The 26,303-nt window shown below is 47.5% G+C and overlaps 1 protein-coding gene across 2 annotated transcripts; it reads left to right on the top strand.

Annotated features, from left to right (window-relative positions):
* On the top strand, nucleotides 1-24,460 carry ASB1 (ankyrin repeat and SOCS box containing 1). 2 transcript variants are annotated; one of them, XM_077830117.1, is made up of 5 exons: nucleotides 1-247; nucleotides 3,234-3,375; nucleotides 6,942-7,244; nucleotides 16,495-16,880; nucleotides 18,135-24,460. In XM_077830117.1, the coding sequence occupies exons 1-5, from the start codon at nucleotides 127-129 to the stop codon at nucleotides 18,266-18,268; spliced, it is 1,086 nt and encodes a 361-aa protein (XP_077686243.1). In that variant the 5' UTR covers nucleotides 1-126; the 3' UTR covers nucleotides 18,269-24,460. The 2 variants fall into 2 exon arrangements, with proteins under 2 accessions (XP_077686243.1, XP_077686244.1); XM_077830118.1 differs by having other exon boundaries at nucleotides 116-247; nucleotides 3,229-3,375.
* The last annotated feature ends 1,843 nt before the right edge of the window (nucleotides 24,461-26,303 follow it).

Below are 26,303 nucleotides of genomic sequence, written 5' to 3'. Positions count from 1 at the left end.
TGACATGCCAGCTTCAGCCTGTTTGTGGTTCCTGTGCCAGGGCAGCTCAGTGTAGGGAGTGCCCTGGGGAGCCCCTGGGGGGGGCAGGGAGCGGCTGGGCGGCTGCGGTGTAGAAGAGTGGGCCAGATGGCTGAAGGAAACTACCCCAACAGTCCTGGTTCCCTGCAAAGAGAACCTGGGGCTGGCCTGGAAGCCCAGAGCAGTGACAGTCACGGTGCCACCCTCGGTGCCACTGATGGAAATGCAGGTAATGTAAGGAAAGCCAAGCCAGGAGCAGCAGCAGAGGGACTGTAGCCACCAGAGCAGTCTCAAGCTGCGGCCCTCCCTCCTTTCCTGTGGTGCTGCCTGGGGTGGGGGGGCTGTGCTTTACAAGGCTCTGCTTCCCTGGCAATGAACTGGGGGCCGGGGGGAGGAACACTCTGGAGTGCCCCCTGGTCTTTTTCTGGGGGTAGGGTGGTGTGGTGGGGGTGGGAGGCTGGGGGCAGGGAAGTGCATTCTCTCACTGTAAGCTACGGGATGTTCAGGAATGCCGGCCATTCAGGGGGCTCTCGGATTTGTGTAGGGTTTTCCAGAGGGACGTGTGAGCAGCACCACAAAAGGGACTTTGCAAACCCCGTGGTTTGTTTCTCTGTTCTGTTCCCATGCAATTGTCATTCTCTTAAGGAAGTACAAGTCCACATAGCTGGATGAGAAGCAGGTGGTTTATGCCCCTAGTCCAGTGTGTGCGGGTGTGCTCTCTGTGTGTGCAGGGATATGAAATAGTGCTTAATCTGTAATGAAAGAGGTGCCGTGGTTCAAGCAATTTTTTTACATTCATAACAGATGAAGCAAGCCCAGAGGTGCCGGGGCTATGAGCTGCCAGGCTTAAAGGTGCCGGGGCTCAGCCCTGGCACAAATTAAGCTCTGATATTAAATCACTCTGCTATTTTCCCTTTTTGAGCTGCCATTTTAAGTCTACCAGTTGCCTCTCAAATTAAACGTACTTAATGTCTGCAGCTCTCTCCCCAAGGGCTGGTTGGCTACACGATTAAAGACACCTCATGGAACCATCGTGGTTTTCTAACATGGAGAGATACTCGACTATCATCAGAGCCCTGTTAGCGTTGTCCATCTCACATGTTTATTGTATGCTTGCTACACAGTGCATCACACTGTGCCAGAAGCTGGGAATGAGCGACAAGGATGGATCACTTGATGATGACCTGTTCTGTTCATTCCCTCTGGGGCACCTGGCATTGGCCACTGTCAGAAGACAGGACACTGGGCTAGATGGACCCTTGGTCTGACCCAGGATGGCTGTTCTTATGTTCACATGTATTTGAAAAGGACAGGCTGAGCCACCTCAAGTTGCATTTTCAAACGCTCAGCAGCATCCACAACTGGAGCCAAGCTGTCAAAAGAGCCCAGCAGCTCCCATTTACCCAAAGTGCTCAGCACCCAGCGGCTGCCCTTGTGACACCTCTGGCCACATTCTTCAGGACACCTTGGCACCCAGTGCGCTGAAGTGCTGGCAAAAACGGACCGCGTGTATTGCTGCCTAAACGGGAGCCGAGCTCTTCTGAAAATTCTGGCGCATGTGACAGCACCCTATAGTTAAGGTTGCAACTAGAAGTTTCCCTTTTAGTTTTTCCGGAGGTAATATTTACTGACAAGCGAACCACAGATGTTTCAGAGAACTCCCCAGTGCTTTGGCTGCTTCAGCTAAACCACTTCAAATGATGCGACCCTCCCGAGTCTGCTAAATTGCTCTACAAATCTGGGGAGGACAGCATCTTGCACCATCATTGAGTACTTTACACTTCCGATCCTGGCTGGAGCTAGGACAGGCAGCGTTTGTGAGGACAAAACACCAACCAGTTATTGGAATATTTTTGGCTTGGGCTTGTTTTAGCTGTGGGCAGAGGGTTAGGCCAATTCTTGTTTATTCCAAACCTTTGGAGTCATTCTTAGTGACCAGCCTGGCTGGTTGCATCATGTGTTGTCAGTGATTGTTGCTGTTCACACCTGCTAACTGTGAGCCTTGTTCGGGAGGGCTTCAGACGTGGAAGGGTATCCAAGCACCGCTTGTTTCTGGAGCAGGGGCGGTGGGTTGAGCGTTTGGCACAAGCGTGCTGAAGAAAGCAGGAATCGCCATGGGAGGGGCAGCTGGGAGGCTTGGATGGCTGGGTGAAAGGTCAAAGGGAAATCAGGAAGGTGTGATGGCGGGGAGGGGAAGGAGCGCGGTTTGGCCTCTGGGGTAGAGTGACCAGAAGCCCACAAAAAGCAGGACTCTTTTGGTTTTCCAGGCCCTGATTTGAGCTTCCATTTGGTTTTCCAAAGCCAGGGACTTTCCCAGGATTCTCAAGTCTCCCAGCGCTGCAACACAGCAGCACAGACAGCCGCCATCCTGGCTCGCCCGGCTGCCTATGGCATCACCCCTCCGCTCATCTGGCCTCCCTAACTTGGCAGCAAAGAGCTGGCTCTCTTCAGGCCCTTGGCTTTCCCCGCCTCGTGGCAGGAAAAGGGCTGGGTGGGCAGGCCCAGGGGAGGGAGGGGAAGAGAAACGGGAGTGGGAGGAGGGTGACAGGGAAAGGGAAAGGAGGAGGAGTGGACAGATGACACCACCAGGGAAAAGGGAAGGCGAAAACAATACACAGCAAATCCCAGAGCTGGGGGCCAGTGCAGAGAGACGCTTATGCCTAGTACAGCAGGGCCTGAAGGCCCCAGCCACGGGCGTGCCCCATTGCGCTGGGTACTGGACGCACCCAGAATATCCTTGCCATACACACTGGTCCCCTCCCTCATTCCTGCTGTGCCAGTGGTCCTGTCAACGTGCGGCAGCTCTGTGGAGACAGGCTGCCCACCCTGCCTTCCCCCGGGTGCTCCCTGTTGCATTGTCTCTCCCTGGAAGACAGCCCCCCTCATGCCCCTAGAGCTTGGCTGGCTCTGGCTAGTGAAGCCTCTAGCATTCAGTGTCTGCTGTGTGTAGAGGCAGCTGCCGTATGTCACCTCAGATCCTCACACTGCCAGAGGACATAACCCACCGGGGAGAATATTACAAAGCCCTCCGTAGGCCGCACCACAGAGAATGGGAGATTTTATAACCCCAAGTTAGCACCCTGGCTCCAGACAGCTCAAGTTGTAGCAAATTCTGCTTTGAGTTCCCCGGTGCATTGGTCAAGGTAGCGCCCATGGGGTAGGTGTTGAATCCAGGCATCTCCAGGATTAACACAGCAACCCTCTCTCCAGCGCAGGTCGCAATCTGAAGGAGTGGCTGAGGGAGCAGTTCTGTGACCACCCCCTTGAGCACTGCGAAGACATGAGGCTGCACAACGCTGCCTATGTCGGGGACCTGGAGACGCTCCGGAGCTTGCTGCAGGAGGAGAGCTTCCAAAGGTGACCCTCGTTTCCCCTGCTGCTCTCCCAGCATGCCCCTCGTGGCTGGGTATTGGGAACACCCGCTGCTCAGTGATGCTCGGATGGGGAGTGTGATGCAAGCTTCCTTTTGGCAGGGTCTGGGATAGAGAGAAATGGTACTGGATCTCTAGAGGTGTAAATCAGCACACACACATGGCCTTCAGTGGAGGCATGCCGACTTACGCCAGGTGGGCATCTGGCCCATCATACTGCCAGCTGACGCTGCAGCTCTTAACCTACCCAATTTCACCTGGTATATGTCAGAGTGGTTTTAGGTTCTCACACTGTATGCAGGCCTTGGTTTTTTAATAGAGCATATGCAATGTGGCCTGTCGCGCCCTCGCAGCTGGGCCAAAGTCTGTCCCTCCAGTCTGAGCCAAAGGGGTTGATGAGAGAGCGGTGGTATTCCCTTGGCTTCTCAGCGGAGGCTGCTGTCCCGTTTGCCACCTGTGGGAGTGTTTTCCTTGGTGGGGATCCTGCATAGACATAACTTCCCTGTTCTGTGTACAGCAGGTCACGAGATGGCCGTGGCCATGAGTGGGCTCCAGGGGCTGGGGTAAACAGGTTTAGAAAAATCTAACACCCCCCCTGCCATCCTCCCCTGCCTTGTCCATCTTCAGCAAGCTGGTTCTGAAATGGTGAAGAACTTGTGCATTGACAGATCTTCTTGTGTAGAAAGTGGGGGAGTGAAGCCTGGGGTCGGATCTCCCCCTCCAGTGTCAGGCCTTCTCCTAAGGAGGGGTGATAGGAAATCTGCTCCCCAATGCTAGCAGGCACTGGTGTCTTCAGAGATGTGGCTCTGGCACATTTCCTACACCTGGCAGTTCACAGATCAATCAGCTCACTTGCTCCGCTTCCCTGGTTCAGCAGATACCCCGATCCCAGCACTGGGCACCACGGAGTTCCTCATGCCTTTCACGCACAAATGGTATCTTTGAACGTACAGATCCAGAGGCCACCGTCAGACCCTCCTGGGAACGCAGGGGGAAGGGAAGATGACTGCTTCTTCCTGTGTTTCCCAGTAATCAGCCGTTCCCTGAGGGCACAGTGAGCTCAGCACTTCCTCAGCTTTAACAGAGCAGCTTGGCAGGACCCAGCAGGCTCTTTGTATTGCGGGTCAGAGGCTGCTCAGGTAACACCTGAATTTACCCAGGCTAATCCCATGCCAAGCAAATTTCAACTGAGTTACGTACAGTTATAAATATCCAGCCTCCGCTTGTGAATATGCTTCAGCTCAGCCTGGAAATAAAATAATGGGGAAATAGAAGTCTATGTGTAATGGCAAAACCATGCAGAGGGGATTACAATCACATATAAAACTGAAACGCCCTGTGTTAAAAATTTGGCCCAGCCTATGTCTGTGGCCATTGGGATATTTAATTAATTTTCCTGCATTGCTGAGTAAACTGCATAATGACAACTCTCGCCTGAAATTGCCTTTTCAGCAAGAGTCAGAATGAGCCAGCCCTTCTAAGAATGAACTGCTTTGTCCCTAGCAAATTTCCGGGGCATTCCTTTTGTCACTTGGCCCACCAAGTTTTATAAAGTTTCCACCTGTCACCTATTTGTGCCCATCAGCCTCACTTGATTATTATTTATATTCCAGCCGTGCTTAGAGGCCCTGTTGTGCCAGGCACCATACAAACCCCTATCAAGAGACACTCCCTGCCCCTGAAGAATTTACAATATAAAGAGACAACCTGGATTAAGGATGGGAAATAACAAGTGTGAGTGTGTGTGTGGGAGGGTGGGGGGATGAAATACTATTACCCCATTGCACAGATGTGAGCACTGATGCCTGGAGCTGTGAAGTGACTCACTCAAGCAGTGGGTGAGAGGCAGAGCTGAGAACACCCAGGTCGCCTAACATCCAAGTGAATGGCCTAGCCACTGGGCTGCGCTGCCTGCCAACTGAGGACATTGCTGTGTCTGTGCTCTCTTGCGCTCTGAGGCCTAGCCTAGGCCAGAAAAGTTTTGCCGGGATAGCTATATGGTTTATACAGCGTCCCTTTTCTGGGATCGCTTATACCACTTCAGTGAGTGAAATTGACACTTTTATGCCAGGACAACTGTTTCTACAGTAGGGCTTTTGCCTGTAAAGAAGAATTGTTGCAAAAAATCAGCCCCTAACTGACATGAGAAGGATTAAAGTTGGAAAACATGCTTTCGAGTAATAGACTCAAGGAGCTCAATCTATTTAGCTTCATTAAGGGGTGACTTGATCATATTCTCTAAGGACCCATGAGGGGAACAAATATTTGATAATGGGCTCTTCAGTTTCGCAGGCAAAAGTATAGTCTGGTCCAATGGCTGGAAGGTGAAGCTAAGACAAATTCAGACTAGAAATAAGGTGCATAGTTTTAACAGGCAGGGTAATGAACCATTGGAACAACTTACCAATGGGCGTGGGGGATGCACCATCACTGGTGATTTTAAAATCAAGACTGGAGGTTGTTCTAAAAGCTCTGCCCTAGTTCATCCAGGCAAGTCCTCTGGCCTGGGTTATGAAGGAGACCAGACAAGATGATCACAGTCGTCCCTTCTGGCCTTGGAATCTTTGCGTCCATGACACGGCCATACAAGCAAATGTTTCTCGGGGAGACCTGGCCTCAGTCACTAACTCTTCCCTGCCTTCCTCCTCACCCCTGCTCCCTCCTTTGCTCTTCTGGCACAGTCACAGGGTCCTTGTTGCAGCTCACAGCCTGGTGTGTGCTCGGCACACTTTCACCTCTTGCCTGGCCGTGGGGGAAAAGACCTACTTCTGCTGTGATGGTTCTAGCAAAGCTGGTTTGTAAATGACAGCTTTGCTAGTGAAATCATATTTCGATTTCACCCTGGAACATAGACTATTGCACCACAAACAGACATGCAACATCCTCTTTGTCGAAACAGGGGCCGGTTTTATTCAACATCTTTATTAATGATCTGGAGGATGGCGTAGATTGCACCCTCAGCAAGTTCGCAGATGACACGAAGCTGCGGGGAGAGGTAGATGCGCTGGAGGGTAGAGATAGGGTCCAGCGTGACCTAGACAAATTGGAGGATTGGCCCAAAAGAAATCTGATGAGGTTCAACAAGGACAAGTGCAGAGTCCTGCTCTTCGGAAGGAAGAATGGATATTCTATCTTTGCTCTTTCTTCAAGCGGGAGGGTGCTCTTGTGGCTAATGTGCTCAATTGGGACGCCAGTGATCTGTCTTCAGCTCCCAGCTCTGCACGGTCTGCCCACTTTGCCGCTCTGTGCTTCACCTCCCCATCAGTACAATGAGGCTAATAATCCTTCCTTTGTCTACGTGGTTGTAAGTTCCCTGGGGCAGTGGCTGCCCCTTGTTATGTGTACATACAACATGCAGTGCAATAGGGCCCTGGTATTGGTGGGCACTTCTAGGTGCTACCGTAATAAAGGTACTAGATGAGGCTTCAAGAGGCCAGGGCATACACCATACCTGTGGCTTACCCACTGTGTGTCCGGGGGGAGGCAGGGCTGTATCCCGGAAGAAGCCGTGCGCGTTGACAGATAACTCTGCTCTGTTGCCCCCCCGCTCAGCCGAATCAACGAGAAGTCCGTGTGGTGCTGCGGCTGGCTGCCCTGCACCCCACTGCGCATCGCTGCCACCGCCGGCCATGGCAACTGTGTGGATTTCCTCCTCCAGAAAGGGGCGGAGATTGACCTGGTGGATGTGAAGGGGCAGACAGCCCTCTACGTTGCTGTGGTGAACGGGCACCTGGAATGCGCCCAAATCCTGCTGGAAGCTGGTGCAGACCCCAACGGGAGCCATCACCATCGCAGCACCCCTGTGTACCACACCTCCCGCGTGGGCAGGGCCGACATCCTGAGAGAGCTGATAAGGCAAGTATAGTCGGTCCCCTTACCTTCCCAGCTCAGGGTCAGTCTGTGGGGTAAGAACATAAGAACGGCCATAGTGGGTCAGACCAAAGGTCCATCCAGCCCGCTATCCTGTCTACCGACAGTGGCCAATGTCAGGTGCCCCAGAGGGAGTGAACCTAACAGATAATGATCAAGTGATCTCTCTCCTGCCATCCATCTCCACCCTCTGACAAACAGAGGCTAGGGACACCATTCCTTACCCATCCTGGCTAATAGCCATTCATGGACTTAACCTCCATGAATTTATCCAGTTCTCTTTTAAACCCTGTTATAGTCCTAGCCTTCACAACCTCCTCAGGCAAGGAGTTCCACAGGTTGACTGTGCGCTGAGTGAAAAAGAACTTCCATTTATTTGTTTTAAACCTGCTACCCATTAATTTCATTTGGTGGCCCCTAGTTCTTATATTATGGGAACAAGTGAATAACTTTTCCTTATTCACTTTCTCCACACCACTCATGATTTTATATACCTCTATCATCTCCCCCCTTAGTCTCCTCTTTTCCAAGCTGAAAAGTCCTAGCCTCTTTAATCTCTCCTCATATGGGACCCGTTCCAAACCCCTTATCATTTTAGTTGCCCTTTTCTGAACCTTTTCCAATGGCAACATATCTTTTTTAAGATGTGGGGACCACATCTGTACGTAGTATTCAGGATGTGGGTGTACCATGGATTTATATAAGGGCACTAAAATATTCTCCATCTTATTCTCTATCCCTTTTTTAATGATTCCTAATATCGCGTTTGCTTTTCTGACTGCCGCTGTGCACTGCGTGGACGTTTTCAGAGAACTGTTCACGATGACTCCAACATCTTTCTCCTGATTAGTTGTAGATAAATTAGACCCCATCATATTGTATGTACAGTTGGGGTTATTTTTTCCAATGTGCGTTACTTTAATCAACATTACATTTCATTTGCCATTTTGTTGCCCAACCACTTAGTTTTGTGAGCTCTTTTTGAAGTTCTTCAAAGTCTCCTTTGGTCTTAACTATCTTGAGCAGTTTAGTATCATCTGCAAACTTTGCCACCTCACTGTTTACCCCTTTCTCCAGGTCATTTATGAATAAGTTGAATAGGATTGGTCCTAGGACTGACCCTTGGGGAACACCACTAGTTACCCCTCTGCATTCTGAAAATTTACCAATTATTCCTACCCTTTGTTCCCTGTCTTTTAACCAGTTCTCAATCCATGAAAGTATCTTCCCTCTTATCCCATGACAACTTAATTTACATAAGAGCCTTTGGTGAGGGACCTTGTCAACGGCTTTCTGGAAATCTAAGTACACTATGTCCACTGGATCCCCCTTGTCCACATGTTTGTTGACCCCATCAAAGAACTCTAATAGATCAGTAAGACACGATCTCCTTTTACAGAAACCATGTTGACTTTTGCGCAATAATTTATGTTCTTCTGTGTGTCTCACAATTTTATTTTTTACTATTGTTTCAACTAATTTGCCCGGTACTGATGTTAGACTTACTGGTCTGTAATTGCCAGGATCACCTCTAGAGTCCTTCTTAAATATTGGCATTACGTTAGCTATCTTCCAGTCATTGGGTACAGTAGGTGATTTAAAGGACAGGTTACAAACCATAGTTAATAGTTCCGCAGTTTCACATTAGAGTTCTTTCAGAACTCTTGGGTGAATGCCATCTGGTCCCGGTGACTTGTTACTGTTAAGTTTCTCAATTAATTCCAAAACCTCCTCTAGTGACACTTCAGTCTGTGACAATTCCTCAGATTTGTCACCTACAAAAGACGGCTCAGGTTTGGGAATCTCCCTAACATCCTCAGCCATGAAGACTGAAGCAAAGAATTCATTTAGTTTCTCTGTGATTACTTTATCGTCTTTAAGTGCTCCTTTTCTATCTCGATCGTCCAGGGGCCCCACTGGTTGTCTAGCAGGCTTCCTGCTTCTGATGTACTTAAAAATCATTTTGTTATTACCTTTTGAGTTTGTGCCATGGATTTGATACGGCATCCAGAGCCAGGGAGGAAAGAGAGTGTCCTGTATGTCTCCTAACCTCCCTTGGCCTCCTTCTTTTCCCCTGGCTCCTTCTCCTCACAATAGAAAAGTATCCTGCTCTCCTCTATCCTCACAAACTCTCTTTTAGTCCTGCCTTCTGTCTCCCTCCCCCCATTTATCTTCAACCTCACGGAGCACACAGGTTGCGCACTCCCCTCATCTGCTCCATGGCGGGTCCTTTCAGTCCAGCTTCCAACATCTCCCCTCTGGTGCAACTGCTCTCACTCAGTCGCTCCCCTCTTCGGATCCCTCCGCCACCTCCCCATCTGTCATCACGTTAGAGTGAAACCTCATCTCCCCACCTTCAAAGTGCTGGCCCTTCCTTCTTAGGCTTGCCCCAGGCCTCCAGCTCCACCAATGCTCAGTGGTTCGGTCACACACCTGGGACTCAGGAGACCCCTAGTTCAAGTCCGGCCTATGTCTGAGAAGGGATTTCAACAGGCGATTTGAACTGAATGCTCAGAGCAGGTGTGCCGCTGAGAACCCCAAGCATTTTCCAGCAGAAAGCTGTTTTGACTTCTAGTTTGTGATCAGCTCTAATGCGAAGTGTTGGTACAGAAAGTTACAAAGCAGCAGATCAGCTGAGAAGTTAGGTGCCTATTTTTGCGGGGAGCTTGAAGTTTCTTTTGTAAGGTCAATAAAGCCAAAATAAATCCTGGGCAAAGACTTCTGGTCCGTGTGCAAAGCACTTCAATAAGATACGACATTTAATGATAAGAATGATGGATGATGACCTTTGATTTCTCTATACAATGCTTATTTTATGTTCCTAGAAATTGTGCACAATGCCCGAGGCCCAAACTGGCCACAACCAGGTACCCACATTTAGCCTCCTAAACCTGTATTTAGATACCTGGATAAGTGGTCTGATTCTCAAAGGAGCCCCTAGGAGCTCCCACAGACTTTAGTGGGATTGTAGGTGCTCATCACCAATGAAAATCAGCCTGCTTATTGAAATGATTTGGGATCTGTCGTCGCCGCAGAGTTAAGTGGGGTGAGCAGCACCAGGGTTGGTCACTCCTGGATGTGAACAGCCACACCCGACTTACTGGGTCTTCACTGGTGCTGCTCTCCCCATGAGCGTAACTTGGACTTCTGGGACGTGGACCTGGTTCTTTGTGCTGCTGTCACCTGAGCCACTTTGATTCTTTCCCAGTGAGAGAACTTTTTTCTAACTTCTAGGTATGTGAAGGGAATTGTGGGAAGTCATTGAAGGACTATCAGCGGTCACGTGACGTAGCCTGCATCCTCAGTGCAAAGTGGGTGGGATACAAACCCAAGGGAAAGCCTCACTTAGGCTGGCTTTAGCCTATAGCCCCAGGACAAGACGGCTAGTCTGGGCTGAAATCACCACCAGTGTTAGCTGGGAGAGGTATGAATGTGTTAGGAAAGAGGGATTGGGGCAACCCCAGAGTAAAAGCCCAAGTTAACTCTGCAGCAAAGGTGGATTTGGGAGCCCAGCTTTTTGAAAATCATGGTCGTAGCTCATTATGGGCCCACTGAAGTCACAGGGGCATGGGATCACCTCTAATGCAAAGTGTTGGTACAGAAAGTTACAAAGCAGCTATGGACTATCTTGTCCAGTATCCTGGCTCCAGGAGTGGCCAGTCCCAGCTGCTTCCAAGCAAGGTGCAAGAAACCCTAGAGCAGGCTGCTTTGGGAGAAAACCCCTGTGAAGTTTCCTCCTACCCGCAGCACTTAGAGGTTGGCTTAAACCCTGAAGCAGGAGGGTTGATAGCCTCTGAATGCGCTTTGCACTGGGCCCTATAAACTTGAATTTTCTCCTCTTTTGCATGTGTACACATCAGAATGAACCCACTAGCTACATTCCTAAGAATCTCCCGCAGTATATTTGCTAGCACAGTACAAAACATAGCAAATGATATTTCAGCAGATGGAGTTGATGTATTGATTTATATGTCTGCCTCTAAAGATGCCTTGCCAGCAATTTAAAAGCATGATTCTGGAAAACTTTCAGGATTAAAAATTAACTGGAGTTTGTCCAATATCTTTTTATTAGGCAATGTTTCTCCCAAGGCTGCTAAGTTAATACCAAATTGTCAGTTTGCCCAAAATTTTCAATAGGGATTTCATAGATCTATTCAGAATTGCTTACTTTAAAACACAATCCTGACTTACAGAGCTCTGTAGAAGCTTAAAAGTATTGATCTAAGTTACTCTTTCCTTGACAGGGTAAATGTAATAAAATGACATTTTTTACCAAGATGTAATTATACATTTTCATATTCTTCAAAACACCCTATTCCCAGTTAATTATCAGTCAGTGTGGTTCTTCCTGTTAACATACAAACTCTGCAGTTGCTATTGACTCTGCTGGATTTGGTTTATTAAATCATATGGTAGCACAATTACAATTCCTGAAGTCCTGTGACCTGCTACAATTGCTGAACCAGAATACCAGGCAAAAAGCAGGAGCTGATAGGACATTATATGTAAATTTTATCCACTAATAGTAAATACACACGTAGCTATGGAATGGTAATCCGTGTTTTATAGTAAGACTGGTGGAAATATTTACAATTATATGGCTGGCGTATAGATTACTTTCCTAACAGCCTGTTACATAATCATCCTGTGATGGGATATTGCATCATACTTAAAGTCTAATAGAGGGCAGAGCCAGGATATTAGGAGATATATATTCTGCTTATTCCATTAAGGACAGTGTTAAACTGACAAAGTCATGGGGAATTGTATCAGTACTTACAAACTTTTAAAAAGTTTGACTGATTTTGTTTTAAAAAGTATAACTTAGCAGAGTTGGTCAGAAAATGGCTTTTTTCATGAAAAAATTTGCTCTCCCTAAAGGGTGGTGCATTATGGGAGTCACTGGCCACGGTGCATCGTAGAAATGTAGTTTGGCAGGGAATCTGGCCCACAGAAGAAAACTGGGCATGAGAAAACCGGACTACAGCTGCAATGAGGCACTGTGGCAGCAAATCCAAATAGAAATATTTCCGGTTTTGACCAGATTTTGATTTTCAGCCATTTGGGTTTTTGATGAAAAAATCAAACATTTCTGTGGAATGCAGAAATTTTTTGCAATAAATTTCATTTAATTGAAAACCAAATTTTCTGCTGAGAAGCAGTTTCAAGAGAGAATTTTTGACCAGCTAGTTGCAAAGGAAACCAATCCTGCAGGCCTGACTCACGGGAGGAGTCCCATTGCTTGGCTTTGAGCCTTTGCCATTTTCCTAGAAACCCGATTTAAATGTAAACTTTCTAGGATGAAACCATTATATGCAGTATGGCCTCAATTCAGCACAGAACATTGAAAACCTCTTTCAGAAGGGAACAGTTCTTCAGAGAGCTGCTGTTCCTGGCTACTTTCTCCCTTCTCTTAGCTTTAGCCTTCACTAAGCAAAGCTGAGCTGTTGTGTTGTGACTCTGGAGGAGACAGAGACCACTTTGCAGTGTGCGTTTGGGGGAAGTCAGCATGTAACGTCCTGTCCTCTCCACTCATGCCTGCAGCCACCTCTCCGTCATCCTCTGAGGTCTCAGTCTCTGTGCTGTGCCGTGGAGAGGAGCGCGGAGAAATATGCACAAAGTGCCAAATTCAGCACTTGGATGTGTTTGAATGCCCCCTGATCTTGCAACTAGTTCTGCACATGCTTGACTTTAGTGGGCCTATTCATATCTTCAAAGTTAAAGCACATGGATAAATATTTGCAGCAGCAGGGCCAGAAACCCACTGATTTCAGTGAGAGCTTCATAAAGATCTAGAGAGAATTTGGCCCAGAATGTTTTATTAACCAGAAAGAGGAATCCTACAATATACAGGAGAGCAGAAAAGCCTCATTCTCTGAATGCTAAGATTACAAACCCAGGAGAGTTATTCTTGAGCGGAAGAGCATTGTATTATTCTGAAGGGGAAGCACGACACTTCTCCTCTATCCAGGATCCATCCTTGGCTGTTGCAAAGGAGCAATTAAAAATGGCTAAAAGAGGTTGGCTTGTTCTTCCCCCACCCTGCTTTTTTTAACATTTACGGTATGTAAAATGGGTACGAGTGCAGCATTTGGGAAGCATGTGCTCTATACTGTATGGGTACGGCATTGCATATAGCACACATTGCTGTTATTATTTTTCAGTCAAATGCGGTATTATGGTGTTTCAAAGTAAATATTTTTAAAGGGAGCAAATGTTCTTTGTGCTATTCTTATTCTTCAGCAGGCTTTTGCAAAAAGGGGAAAAAACCCTCATATTTTTGTTCACTCAGTGTTTGATCCACTCAGGTGCACAGGCTACACATGTAAAATGTATAGTTTCATGCCTTGTACTATCAAAGTAACATCTATAGCATAACAGCATCGATTCTAAACACCGAGGGTGAGATTTTCAAAAGTGCTCGACATTGGGGTATCTGCTCTCTTTGAAATCCATTGAGCTCAATGAGTGCAGAGCTAGACCTAAGCAGAATGCTTCTGAGAACCAGCCCCTTAAATTGTATTGTGTTGTTCCATTGTACTGAGAGGTGGATGAAAGTTTTTGGACAAAACCTTCTTTTGCTGAAAAATGCAGATTTGAGACATTTTGCAAATTTGTGTCAAATTCACCATATTTTTCGGTCAGAAAAACCAGGAGAAAAAATAAATCTGAAACAATCGAAATGTTCTGACATTTCTAAACAAATCATTTTGATTCAAAACGACGTCTTTTTTTGAATTGTACATCTATTTTATTTTTGAAAAGGTTAAAAAAAAACCAGAAATGATGCAAAAGATTGTAAAATTATTATTATTTGGTTTGCTGAAAAATTGAAAACATTTCATCAAAATGATCTTTTACAATTTTTTGGCATGTGTAGCTAGTGAATTGAAAAATCAGTTATTTGCATAGCTCTGACCGTAAGCCCTTGGTGAATGGCTTCTACAGTTCCCACTCTGTTCCGGGTCCACAGTATCTGAGTCTGTTACAGCCCTCCCGAGAAAGCGTTAGCAGTTTAGCTCACGCAATAGCAGCTCTGAAGATCCATGGTTCATCTCTGGTGCATTGGCCAAGATGGCAGCTGTCAACCATAATAAAAAAACCCAACAACCTGAATAGATGTTAAAAGTGATATATAATGACATAACTCATAATATTTAATTTTAGGATAATACAATACAGTTCTCAGGGGATGGCTGACTAACTGACATAATTATTTTATATGTTCCCAATTTGCTACAAGCCTGGAATTTGGTACATCTATTTAGCATAAACTGCTGAGTACAGGGGGAAACTCCAGCATTTGACATTATGATTGGCTTTCCACTATTTGAGTTCCCACTGAAGTGAGACTCTTGAAATTTGTTACACTCCTCCGTTTAGCAGAGATTTGTGTTTCAGTTTCCTTGATTGCAACAGGTAAGGGGCGCTTGCACTAACATATTAACTACTCATCTCCTCCCGGGGGGGAAGTTGTTTTAGGGCCTATCTGGTACCCATTCAGTGAGGAGCTGAGTTATTACTAAACTGGGAGGAGAAGTAGACACGCTGGAGGGCAGGGATAGGATACAGAGGGACCTAGACAAATTGGAGGATTGGGCCAAAAGAAATCTGATGAGGTTCAACAAGGACAAGTGCAGAGTCCTGCACTTAGGACGGAAGATCCAACGCACCGCTACAGACTAGGGACCGAATGGCTAGGCAGCAGTTCTGCAGAAAAGGACCTAGGGGTGACAGTGGACGAGAAGCTGGATATGAGTCAACAGTGTGTCCTTGTTGCCAAGAAGGCCAATGGCATTTTGGGATGTATAAGTAGGGGCATTGCCAGTAGATCGAGGGACGTGATCGTTCCCCTCTATTCGACACTGGTGAGGCCTCATCTGGAGTATTGTGTCCAGTTTTGGGCCCCACACTACAAGGAGGATGTGGATAAATTGGAAAGAGTCCAGCGGAGGGCAACAAAAATGATTAGGGGACTGGAACACATGACTTATGAGGAGAGGCTGAGGGAACTGGGGATGTTTAGTCTACGGAAGAGAAGAATGAGGGGGGATTTGATAGCTCCTTTCAACTACCTGAAAGGGGGTTCCAAAGAGGATGGCTCTAGACTGTTCTCAGTGGTGGCAGATGACAGAACAAGGAGTAATGGTCTCAAGTTGCAGTGGGGGAGATTTAGGTTGGATATTAGGAAAAACTTTTTCACTAGGAAGGTGGTGAAACACTGGAATGCGTTACCTAGGGAGGTGGTGGAATCTTCTTCCTTAGAAGTTTTTAAGGTCAGGCTTGACAAAGCCCTGGCTGGGATGATTTAATTGGGGATTGGTCCTGCTTTGAGCAGGGGGTTGGACTAGATGACCTCCTGAGGTCCCTTCCAACCCTGATATTCTATGATTCTATTTACACATCCCCTAGCCAAACCATTAATGGTGGATTTTACACACTGGTCACTCAGGGCAGAATATTTAGCTGCATAAGGACAATGCTCAGCACAGCCCTTATGACTGGGAGAGGAAAGTGTCTCTAAGTCACATCTCCGCTTTCCTGATCCTGGGGACCAACAGCCACCAGAGCGGCCATAGCCACCACTGGGCTAGTTATAGAGTGGCCAGCGCAACATACACTGTGCTCACCTCCCCAATGCAGTCGGCTTCTCTGTGTCGGGCAGGGAAGGGACCAGGAGTAGGGTGTTTTGGCAGGCGATCCAGAATTCCCCAACTTTCAGGAGCCTAAATTTACCCCTGTGGAATGTGAGCCTGTCATTTAACTCAATGTTTAACACACGCCCTCCGCTTTGTCCCTGCAATTCACGAATCCTTCACAGGCCATATTCCGGCCTCTGCTGCTGCTGCTTTGTGCTGCGTGGCTGTCAAGAAAACCCTTGTGCGTGGGAAGGGGGCAAAGCTGGCAGAGCCATTGCTAGGCCACCCACTCTCGCAAGGAGTCTCTCAGTTCCCACCTGTACAGTGGAGATAATCACACTGACCCCCGCCCCCATACGGAGTGTGAGGCTAAATGCACAGATACTGTGAGGCTGGCAGCCAGCAAAATATCCTAGATGTATGCCCTGGATGGTTAGTGGTGGTGGGGCTCTCCTGCCTTCTCAGTGATTTCCAGCTTCTCCATGGACCTGAGCTGCAGTCGTGTTATTGCTTTCAAGCATTTTCCCTCTGGAGGCCCTGTGTGCCCGCACCCGCCTGCCTCGGTACCAAGATGGCTTTTGTTTTTTCATGCTCAGGTATGGCGCTGACGTGGACGTCAACCACCACCTGCCCTCACGGCTCCCCAGCCCCTCCTCTCGCCCGCTCACTTCCTTGGTGGTCTGCCCTCTGTACATCAGCGCTGCCTATCACAACCTCCAGTGCTTCAAGCTGCTGCTCCAGGCTGGAGCCAACCCCGATTTTAACTGCTGCGGCCCCGTCAACATCCAGGGCTTCTCCAGGGGCTCCCCGGTCTGCGTGATGGATGCTGTCTTGAGACACGGCTGCGAGCCAGCCTTTGTCAACCTCTTGATTGACTTTGGAGCCAACTTGAACCTGGTGAAGGCAGAAGCCCTGGCTGCCCATTCGACTGGAAGGGTCAAAGTCAACCCAGAAGCCTTGCAGGTGTTCAAAGAAGCCAGGAGTAAGTGGCTGGCGAGTCCTCGGCACTGGCTTGCTCGTGCTGCCAAGAGAGAAGCACAGCAAACGGTTTCCCTATGGCTGTGGTGCTTGTAGCTCGGGCTGACTGAAGGCAGTTCAGAGCCCTAGGCACACCCTACATGGGTCCCGCCTTACCCCACCCCTGTGTCGTGGTTCTGCCCCTGGAGCATGGTGCCAGCCCTCCTTGGGCTGGCAGCAGGTTTCAGAGGTAAGATCAATAGGGCAGTCTGCGCCTCTTGGGGCTCTTGATTCAGGCTGTCTGCAAACTCAGGCGGGCCTCAGTTACACTCAAGTGATGTTTCCAGCTTGTTTGAGTCCAACAGGGCTAGAAACTTAACTTTGAAAACATCAGAGCTGAGATTCTGACCCCATTTTCCAAGTCCTGGTGCCGGAGCCCTAGGCCTGAGCCTATAGTACCTGTCTGGTCCTGATTATCCGGGCCAGCTGGCCTAGGTCTCCAGCTGCAGCATGCTGGCTGGGAAGCAAAGCAGCAGAGGAACAGTGGTGGCAAGAAGCGGAAGCAGGGGTGGGAGGAGCAAACGTGTGGCCATAGGGTCAGAGCTGAAGACATGGTCCTCTTGAAAAGTAGCAACTAAAGGGTTAAGGAAGTGGTGTGATGTCCATCCAACCCCTGCTTAGCTGGCAAAGAGGACAGTGCACCCTACGTCTCTCACCTGAAATAGAGAGGTCAGGGAAGGGGAGTGGGTTTGCAGGGCATCGTTGCAGACAGGTCGTGAGAAGAGGTCCTAGCTCTACCCAGTGTCAATTGTTTTTGTGTGCCGGGGATGCTTAATTCAAAAAGAAAATGTGTGTAACTTAAAACCAAAATGACTCGACTGGTGCTAAGCATTCAGGGGAGCTGGAGATTTCCCCTCATAAACAGAGAACCAGGTGTAAATTGGCATAGCTCCACTGACTTCAATGGAGTCATGCCGCTTTATCACCGCTGAAGATCTGATCCAGAGGCCTTAGTGTCAGACACACTCCTGCCTGCCCTGGGTGCTGAGCTTTTGCAAACTGCATTGTCTGATCCTTGCAAGAATTAACAGTGAATTTCTATTATGGTATAGAACAAGGGCGTGGGGAGGGAGCCAATCCCCAGGGGTATAAATCAGCATAGCTCCATTGAAGTGGTTAGGGCTATGGCAATTTACACCCGAGGGAGATCTGGCCCAGTAACAATTTACATTTGCTCTTTTATTCCTTTCTCTCTTCCCCTTTGTTATTTTGATTGCAGGCTGCCCCAGGAGCTTATTGTCTTTGTGCCGTGTGGCCGTGCGGAGGATACTTGGCAAATACCATCTGCATCTGATACATGCTCTTCCAGTCCCAGACCCTATCAAACAATTTTTACTTCACAAACAGAGCTAGAATGCAATCAGCTGCTTTGGGGACAGTTTGCTGTAAGAAATGAGTAAGCTGATGAAAACAGGTGCCAATCGCCCCCTCCCCACAGTGCTGTTTTGAACGATATATCCTGTGGTTATTTGCATAAGGTTATTTGTTATGACACTACCTCTGTTGCTGTTACTTGTAACTTGTCTTGGGTTTTAGCAACACTACCGTATGCCGAACTTGTACATACTCAAGCGGTGGGCTTTTATCTGTCTATAATATGCAAAAGGCAGTCCCTGACCTCATCAGTAATGGGCGTGTACAACAGTACTGTTCCATTATCTTCTCATGCTTCAGCTGTCCTTACTTCGACCTTGCTCCCTTGAGGAGCTGACAATTGCTATTGTGCATATGGCAAGTTGATGTGTTTTGACTTGCTGTATGTCTCATTCTGGGGTGAATGCATTGGGTTTGTTGTCTGGTGCCGTGTGTTTGCTGGAGAATATGAAATTGCTTGTGTGTGCCTAGCTGTTGCAAGGTAGCAGCAGAGTCCCAAGCCAGATCACTTGGCTTTTGTTATTTAGAAATCCCGAGATGGGACTACTAAAAGGCTAGGAGATAGCCAACCGGTCTGAGCAACTGCAGGTGTCCTCAAAACACTCTCAGATGTGATATGGTGTCCTGACGTACCTGCTACCAAAAATATATAGGTCTGGGTGGGCTACCAGAAAAATAGGTCTCCAATTACATGAATGCCTGGGAGTGGACCAGCTATAGCAATCACTGCCATGGCATGAAGGGGAAAACCCATAAGAGAGAAGAAAAGAATGGGGTTTCTCAATGGGACTGTGGAGAAGGCACATAACACTCACCATGGCACGTGGTTTAGCAGGCAGCCCACTCAGCTACGAGTTGTGGAGGCGTCAGTCTGAGATTTGCTCAGATGCTCTGTCCCGCTCCTTCGTGACTGTGGTGCGCCTCAGCCTTCTAATGAGGCATTAAGCTAATGTTTCTAATGTCCATGGGCCACCGGAAAACTCCCATGGCACTTCTCAAAAAGACAATGTTCTGCTGAACAGCTCGATGCGCAGTAATGCTGGTTGAAATACCCAAGGATGAACGGGAGCTATTGTTCGGTGAATGACTTGGTAAATGTATCTGTAGTGTCCCTACGCTACTGGTAATTAACTCCGTGCTTGTAAATTGCTGTGGGGTTACTCCATTCAAGAAACTCCACCAAACCAAATACTAGTCTGCTTTCATTGCTTAGAAACATGCCGCCCCCACTAAAATGTTATCAGTGTTCCAACAGCCGTGTAGGCAGTTATCGATGGGGAGGTGTCGGCAGTTTGCAAAGCATGGCACACGCATATAGACATTACTACCACCCTTCCCTGCCCATCCTATGTTGGCATCATTGTCAGATAGAATGTTCCCCAACCATCAGGTGTTTCCTACTTCTGCTGTGGACAGAACAATTTCTTGGGGTGTCCGTGTGACTGAGCTGCTTGGTTTTATCTTGAATAAAGACTGAGTAACACTGCACCCAATGGAAGAATGCTGGGCAGCTCGGCCAAGGCGCCCTTTGTTTCTAGTGTCTCCATTAATTATTATTGTTTATGTGGCAGTAATGACTAACGGGCTCCAATCACAAACTGGGGCCACATTCTACTAGGCCCAATACAATCCGTACAAGAGACTCCCTGTCCCAAGGAGAGCACCTAGCTTTGTGTAGGGATGTTTTAAAAACAGATAGGAGACCCTGTCCCACTGAGCCCCGCAGTATGTGCTCTGCGGGGCTCCTAGCAGTGGAGTTTCAAGGTTTGCAATGAGGTGGCCCCACAGCTGGGAAGAAGTTCCCCCTCCCTTTTACTCATTTGTTTAGCTGTTGATTTCTATACACTATATTTATGTATATGCTTCGGGTGAGATGCTGTGCTGAACCTCTGAGGGTGCAGCACCAAACCTGCAGCCCAAAGGGAGGGGAAGCTATAGTCGCTTTTGTGCCCTCCCAATCCTGGGCCGTTGCAGGGGCTGCGGGAGGCCCCCTCTGTCATGTAGTCAGTCCCAGGAGCCTAAATTACAGCAATCTCTCGCAAAAAGAAAAGGAGGACTTGTGGCACCTTAGAGACTAACCATTTTATTTGAGCATAAGCTTTCGTGAGCTACAGCTCACTTCATCGGATGCAACTCTTGAGGCTCCAGCATTAGACAGGGAATTGTCTGGAAACTGGGTTTCGAGCCATCCCCCGCAAACACCTCCCAGCCCCACCCTCTGCACACCCACTACACCAGGTGTTTTGAGGGGTTCTTGAAATGCAGCCTTGAGGCTGTCTTCTGCAGTGCCTGTGCCAGAGAAAGCCGCCCCGGGTGGTTACCGTGCTTTTACTCTGATCCAGCCCTTTTACCCAGTGTGAAGCGGCTGAGGAGACCGTTCTTTGTCTTGAGTACCTGCAGTGCAGCAGTTGTGGAGAGTTGGCTGAGGCGTGTGAAAGACAGAGAGAGGCAGTGGGGGGTTGGGGTAGGGTCCTCCAGAAGACACTGCTGCTGGGGTGTGTGTGCTCCGGCGGTCGCTGATGCTCCTGGGGTGGGTTGCTACCGCTGCTCTGGGGCAGCGCCCAGGACCAGTTGCCTGGGGCCACTGGAGCAGCAGCCAGTGCAGCTGGCCACGGGGCCACCCCAGCTGCTCAGCCAGCCCTGGGGCCAGCCTCTGCAGCTGCAGAAGTCACATGACTTTCCGTGACCTCTGTGAAAGACTCGCAGCCTTATCGATGACCACCAAATCCCTTTCCGCAGTACTCCTTCCTAAGCAGTCGTTTCCCATTTTTTATGTGTGCCACTGATTGTTCCTTCCTAAATGCTGTACTTTGCATTTGTCCTTATGAATTTCATCCTATGAATGTTTGTGTTTAAATTTGGTAAGCAATGCTGGATTGCTATTTTTTGCTATTATTTCACTATTTTCTTACTTTGTATTAACGGCTCTGCATTAACGGTTCATTCTGGCAAGGAGGTAGATTAGAAGAAAGGGGAGCAATGGACAGAGAGTCCTCAGTGTTCCTTATCATTGGCCTTTTAATTTCAGATTAGCAGCCATGCAGTCTGGCCTAAGGCGGCAGTAGATGGCAAGTATATAAAGATGGGTCCTGCATTGCCTCTGCTCGCTGTTTCATTGCAAACAAATATCTGAGTATGTGAGATGAAAAGGAAAAACAAATTTCTGCTGATTAGGTTTTGCTGAATTTTGAGTGATGAGTAGGTCCTCAGACACCAGAGCGATGGGTGTTTTAAAAACCATAGATAGGGAGGGAGGAAATGAGGGAAAGTGGATGGATAGACAGACACATGCTTTTGGAAAGTTAGATCAGTGACAACCTGTATTGTAGAGTCTTTAGGTCCTTTAGGCTCCACCCCTTGGAGGCCTCCCCAGCAGATTGGCTGATCCCACTAGAATGCTGGGAATGGGTGACAGAGGATGGATCACTTGATGATTACATGTTCTGTTCATTCCCTCTGGGGCACTTGGCATTGGCCACTGTCTAGGGTGACCAGATGTCCCGATTTTATAGGGACAGTCCTGATTTTGGGTTTTTTTCTTATATAGGCTCCTATTACCCACCACCCACATCTGGATTTTTTACATTTGCTGTCTGGTCACCCTACCACTGTCGGAGGACAGGTTACTGGGCTAGATGGACCTTGGTCTGACCCAGTGTGGCTGTTCTTATGTAGAATCCTATGTGCATCTTTAGGCACTTAGATACCTTTAAAAACCTGGCCCCAAAGGAGATGTTGGAAGAAGGGTCTGAGATGGAACATCATTATGATATAGAAAGAACAAAACCTCAAAACAGCCCTAAATTCAACTGTGATGTAACTTTGTAGAGCTGAGCTAGGGTTGAATTTGGCCCATGACTGAAACGATTGGATAGCTAAGATGGTTGATGGCTGGATGTATGATCAAATTCAGCAATTGAAGTTACTTGTTGTGGAGTGTGATTAAATCTGAGCCCAGTGTGCCTTGACAGCATAATTAGTGCTAAGACTTATAGCCCTTTTAAGTCATACAGCACCATGTTATTGTATTTCATTATTTCCTTCCTAACAGGTCAGTAGTTGAGCCATTGACCAGTGTGTACTCATCTAAGACTGTCACATACAACATGTTTGTGAGCAACCCACTAAAGGTGCACTACTAGCTTATACAATTTTAACCATATAAACCCTCACATCTACCCTCTCCTCAGAAACATTACTCCTATCCATAAAAACAACACATCAAGCAGTGTCCTCCTCCCATACAATATTTATGTGTAAGGACCAATAGGATAGTCAGGGTGTACAAGACACATTGGCCCCACCTTGCTTACAAAATTCTGTTTATATCTATTGTAAGTGGTTTCTCTCCCTGGTATCTTCACCTACCTGTTCTGACTGCTAAAAAGGACAACCTGGATTATGGGTGAGATGTGATCAAATCTTACCTGTATTTCTCTCTCTAAAGAAAGTCTGAACTTGAGGTCCCTGATGCCTCAAACACTTGGGTCTATGCTTAATTTGATGCATGAGTCGTTCCATTGAAACCAAACATGTTTAAAGTTAACCAGGTGTTTGGAGGATCAAAACTATAATGTGCAGGAGGCATTTCTGGCTTGTGTAGCTGAAGGTGCTCATTTCCCATTGGAAGTCAGAGACTCTTGCCTCTCTGAAAATGCCAACCATTCTCATCTTTCCTCGTGGAGAGACAGCCAGATAAGAGCTGAAGTCAATGGGACTTCTCATGTTCAGAATGTTAAGCACAAGCGTGTTTGCAGGATAGGTGCCAAAGTGGTTTCCCGTGGAGGTTTGCTACCAAGGGTGCCAAACCTTGCTTAAAAGGGCAATGTTAAGCATACGTATATCCTGAAATTTTTAGAGGAAACTGTTGAGTTGTGAATTGAAAAAGTGACTTCCAGGGGTCAATGATATTCTCAGCCTGTGGCTTCAGGCATTAGATCTAGCTGCTGACTTTTTTTTTTTTAACCAAAGGAATGATAATTTTCCACTATGAAATCTGAGTAATAACATGTATACACTATGCTCCCATTTACTCAAAACTTTATTGTCCAAACCTCTGCATTATCCAAATCCCTTCCTTTCTCCCCTGCATGAGACACATGCTGCAGAGGGTGTGTATCTCATGCTGGGAGGTAAGGAATGAGTTTGGATAATAGAACAGAACCCCGTGGCCAGGACGGCTAGGAGGAGGATGAGTGTTGGCCACTGAGAAGGCCACCCCCTGCTGAATGGCTCTGGCCCTCTGGATTATCCGAGCTCCCAATTACCCAAGTAAAATCTGTGTGCCCGTGCTATTTGGCTAATTGGGAGTGAGCTGTATATTGTATAGCTGTAGTACAATATATTTCTATATAACTATATAGAGAGAGAGATTTTCGCCTTAACTCATATTTCACTATTTTCTCATAAGTAGAAAAATACCTCTTTTGCAAAGGCATTTGTTCCATAGAGTCCTACGGTAATGGCTGAATAGCATAAATAACTCATAACAAACATGTATCTTCTGCCCCAGCCAGAAATCATTCTAGGTGGGAAATCAAACAGCCAGACAGTGTATATTGCATATATAGACGCATGCATATTATGTATCAATTAGTGTGTGGCCTTGCTAGGAATGCAGCTTGTGATATGGTAACAAGATTGGAAAATTGGCTAATGAACCTAGACACATTTTGAACAATCACAGCCATTAAAAAAAGAGAATTATTTCATCTTTGCGTTCTTCTTTACTTTGCTGCCTTGTCTGGATTCTGCTGTCGATAAATGCTGTCTGGGATGTTGTTCCCACGTGTGCCTCCCCACCACTTCCAAAGACAACAGCAAGGCTGGGTTCAAGTCAATTCACCATGGTCTTAGTTGGGTCAACTATTTCCAATTCCGTTCTGAAACCCTCTTGTGCAGGGAGGGATATTTTGGAATGGAAATATTTGCTTCCAACTCAAATGGGAATGTGGCAGGAAGCTCTGAAAGGGGTTGTAGTACCTTCTTTAACCCCTTCTTTTCAGTGACTGCTATAAGAACACACAGATGCTCCATGAAATGCCTGCAGATGTTGCTCAGTATTTTGCTGCTTTTTCCAAGGACAAACTACAGCTTCTAAAGGGAGTCAGGTTGAAATGGGGAGCGGACAGGAGACATCTGCGGTGAAACTGGGGACATGGTAACCAAATAAAGATGTTTAAAAGAAAAAAGGCCATCTCGCAGCGTGCTCATTTATGAACCAAAGGGTGACACCGCACCCTGGAGAAGGTGCTGACACTGGGTATTGAACCTTGGACTTCTGGTTCTAAAAAGCACAAGTCTCTATGACCTGAGCTAAAACCGTTCAGCTGCCTCACAAACTTCTGTTCTAACCACCCGAGGGGGGAAGAGACCTGTGGTCTCTGAGCCTGGGTTACGGCAGCTAGTAGTGAGAGAGCGCACCGCCTCCCCAGGCCACCCTCAGCCCTGGGTCGTTTCACATGCAGCAGGCTCAAGCCAGACTAAACAGGGTGGGGGATGGAAGCTAGTGACAGGCAGGTGCAGAGGGCTGAATAAGCCTCCAACCCTCAGCTTTTCACTAGAGACATACACAAGCCTTGTCAGGTTTTGTCTCCCAGTCTTCTCAGGAACCCCACGCCCTGTCTCCCCCTGCTGGCTAGATCACAGAGAGAGGTTCATGGGTCTGCTAAAGTCTTTGCACGACAGTGCCTGGTTCTTATGCTTTTAGATCCAGAGGTCCCAGGGTTACAGCTGTGTCTCCTCCCTCCTCTGAAATAACTGCAGTAGATCAGTCCCTATCTTCCGACTCTAGTTCCTTCTCCTAATCCCCAGCAGAGACTCCTGGTACCCAACTTGTTCTCTTTGAACTCCTAACACAACCCTGCTCCGCTCCCCAACAAAACTGATGATACACCCATTTGGTGAGGTCTTAGCAGTTCTAGCTGCAGGTAGCTGCTTGACTCATCGCTTGCATGTAGGCATTCAGTTCAAAGGTGCCCCATTCTGCAGAGTATAATTCTTGATGCCAGAAGCAGCAGGCCAGGTCTGCTGAGGCCTCTCTGTATCTATGGATTGTATGGGATTTCAGGATTGATAGGATATTGGAGCGGGAGGGGGGGCAGGTCTGGGAGAGGGATGTTATCTCTGAACTGAGCTTCTTTATGGAGAGGATGAGCTAAGGTTGCAAGCATCTTCCATCGATAATACCGCATGGCTCTTTGTCCCCACCTAGTCGCTAGCCCATGTATAGAAGTTGATGAGTCTGCTGTGGCCTTTAAGCGGTGAAAGTTTGAGTTCTCTCAGACAGTAGCAACAGGAGCTTTTAGATCCTGGAGTTCAGTCCTGGCAGACAATCCCAGGCTGGGGTTTTAAAACCCTGTTTTAGAACCCCCTAAACTTTAGCTTAGAACATTGATTAGGCCTGGCATTCGCCAGAATTTACTGTGAAGGCAAAGGAGAGTGTCTCTACCACACTTGCAGAATTGTATCAAACTGATTTTGAGTTGGCTAATTTAAAAAAAAATTCATTTGAAATTCTGACATATGTGTAACGTTTGTTTGTCTCCTTTCCACTCAGAAATGGCCTGTGACATCCCTTTCATTCTTTCCAAATAGTAAAGTCTGCAGAAAAACTTGTGCATTGGATATATCTGAGGAAAAAGGATTATAATTACATACAATTATTAACCATTTTTGTTGCAGATTGGTTGGGGCTCAGTTCCATTCCCACTGGTGTCAGTGTAAATTGTGTGCCGTTGATCTTAGTGAGGGTAGAATCAGTCACAGGATGCCTATATTGCAGATTAGAAAGAACATGAGATGGTGTGGCAAAGGCTGTGTGGGTGGGGGCAGTTATGAAGAGCAAATAGACTCTCCCTTCTTAAGGCTACAAGAATCCTGCTAATATAAGGCTGATTTTGAGCACCAATGTTGGAAAATAGGCATTGCAATATTTGAGCAGTCCAGCAACTAGTTCATCCATACCCATGTGAAATCTGCTGCCTGTCAGTTTCGCTGACTGTCGCATTCCTCT

This window comes from Eretmochelys imbricata, chromosome 11 (genome assembly GCF_965152235.1).
Source record: "Eretmochelys imbricata isolate rEreImb1 chromosome 11, rEreImb1.hap1, whole genome shotgun sequence".
NCBI lineage: Eukaryota > Metazoa > Chordata > Testudines > Cheloniidae > Eretmochelys > Eretmochelys imbricata.
The sequence above is the reverse complement of the archived record's forward strand: the minus strand, read 5'-3'. Positions and strand labels throughout refer to the sequence as shown.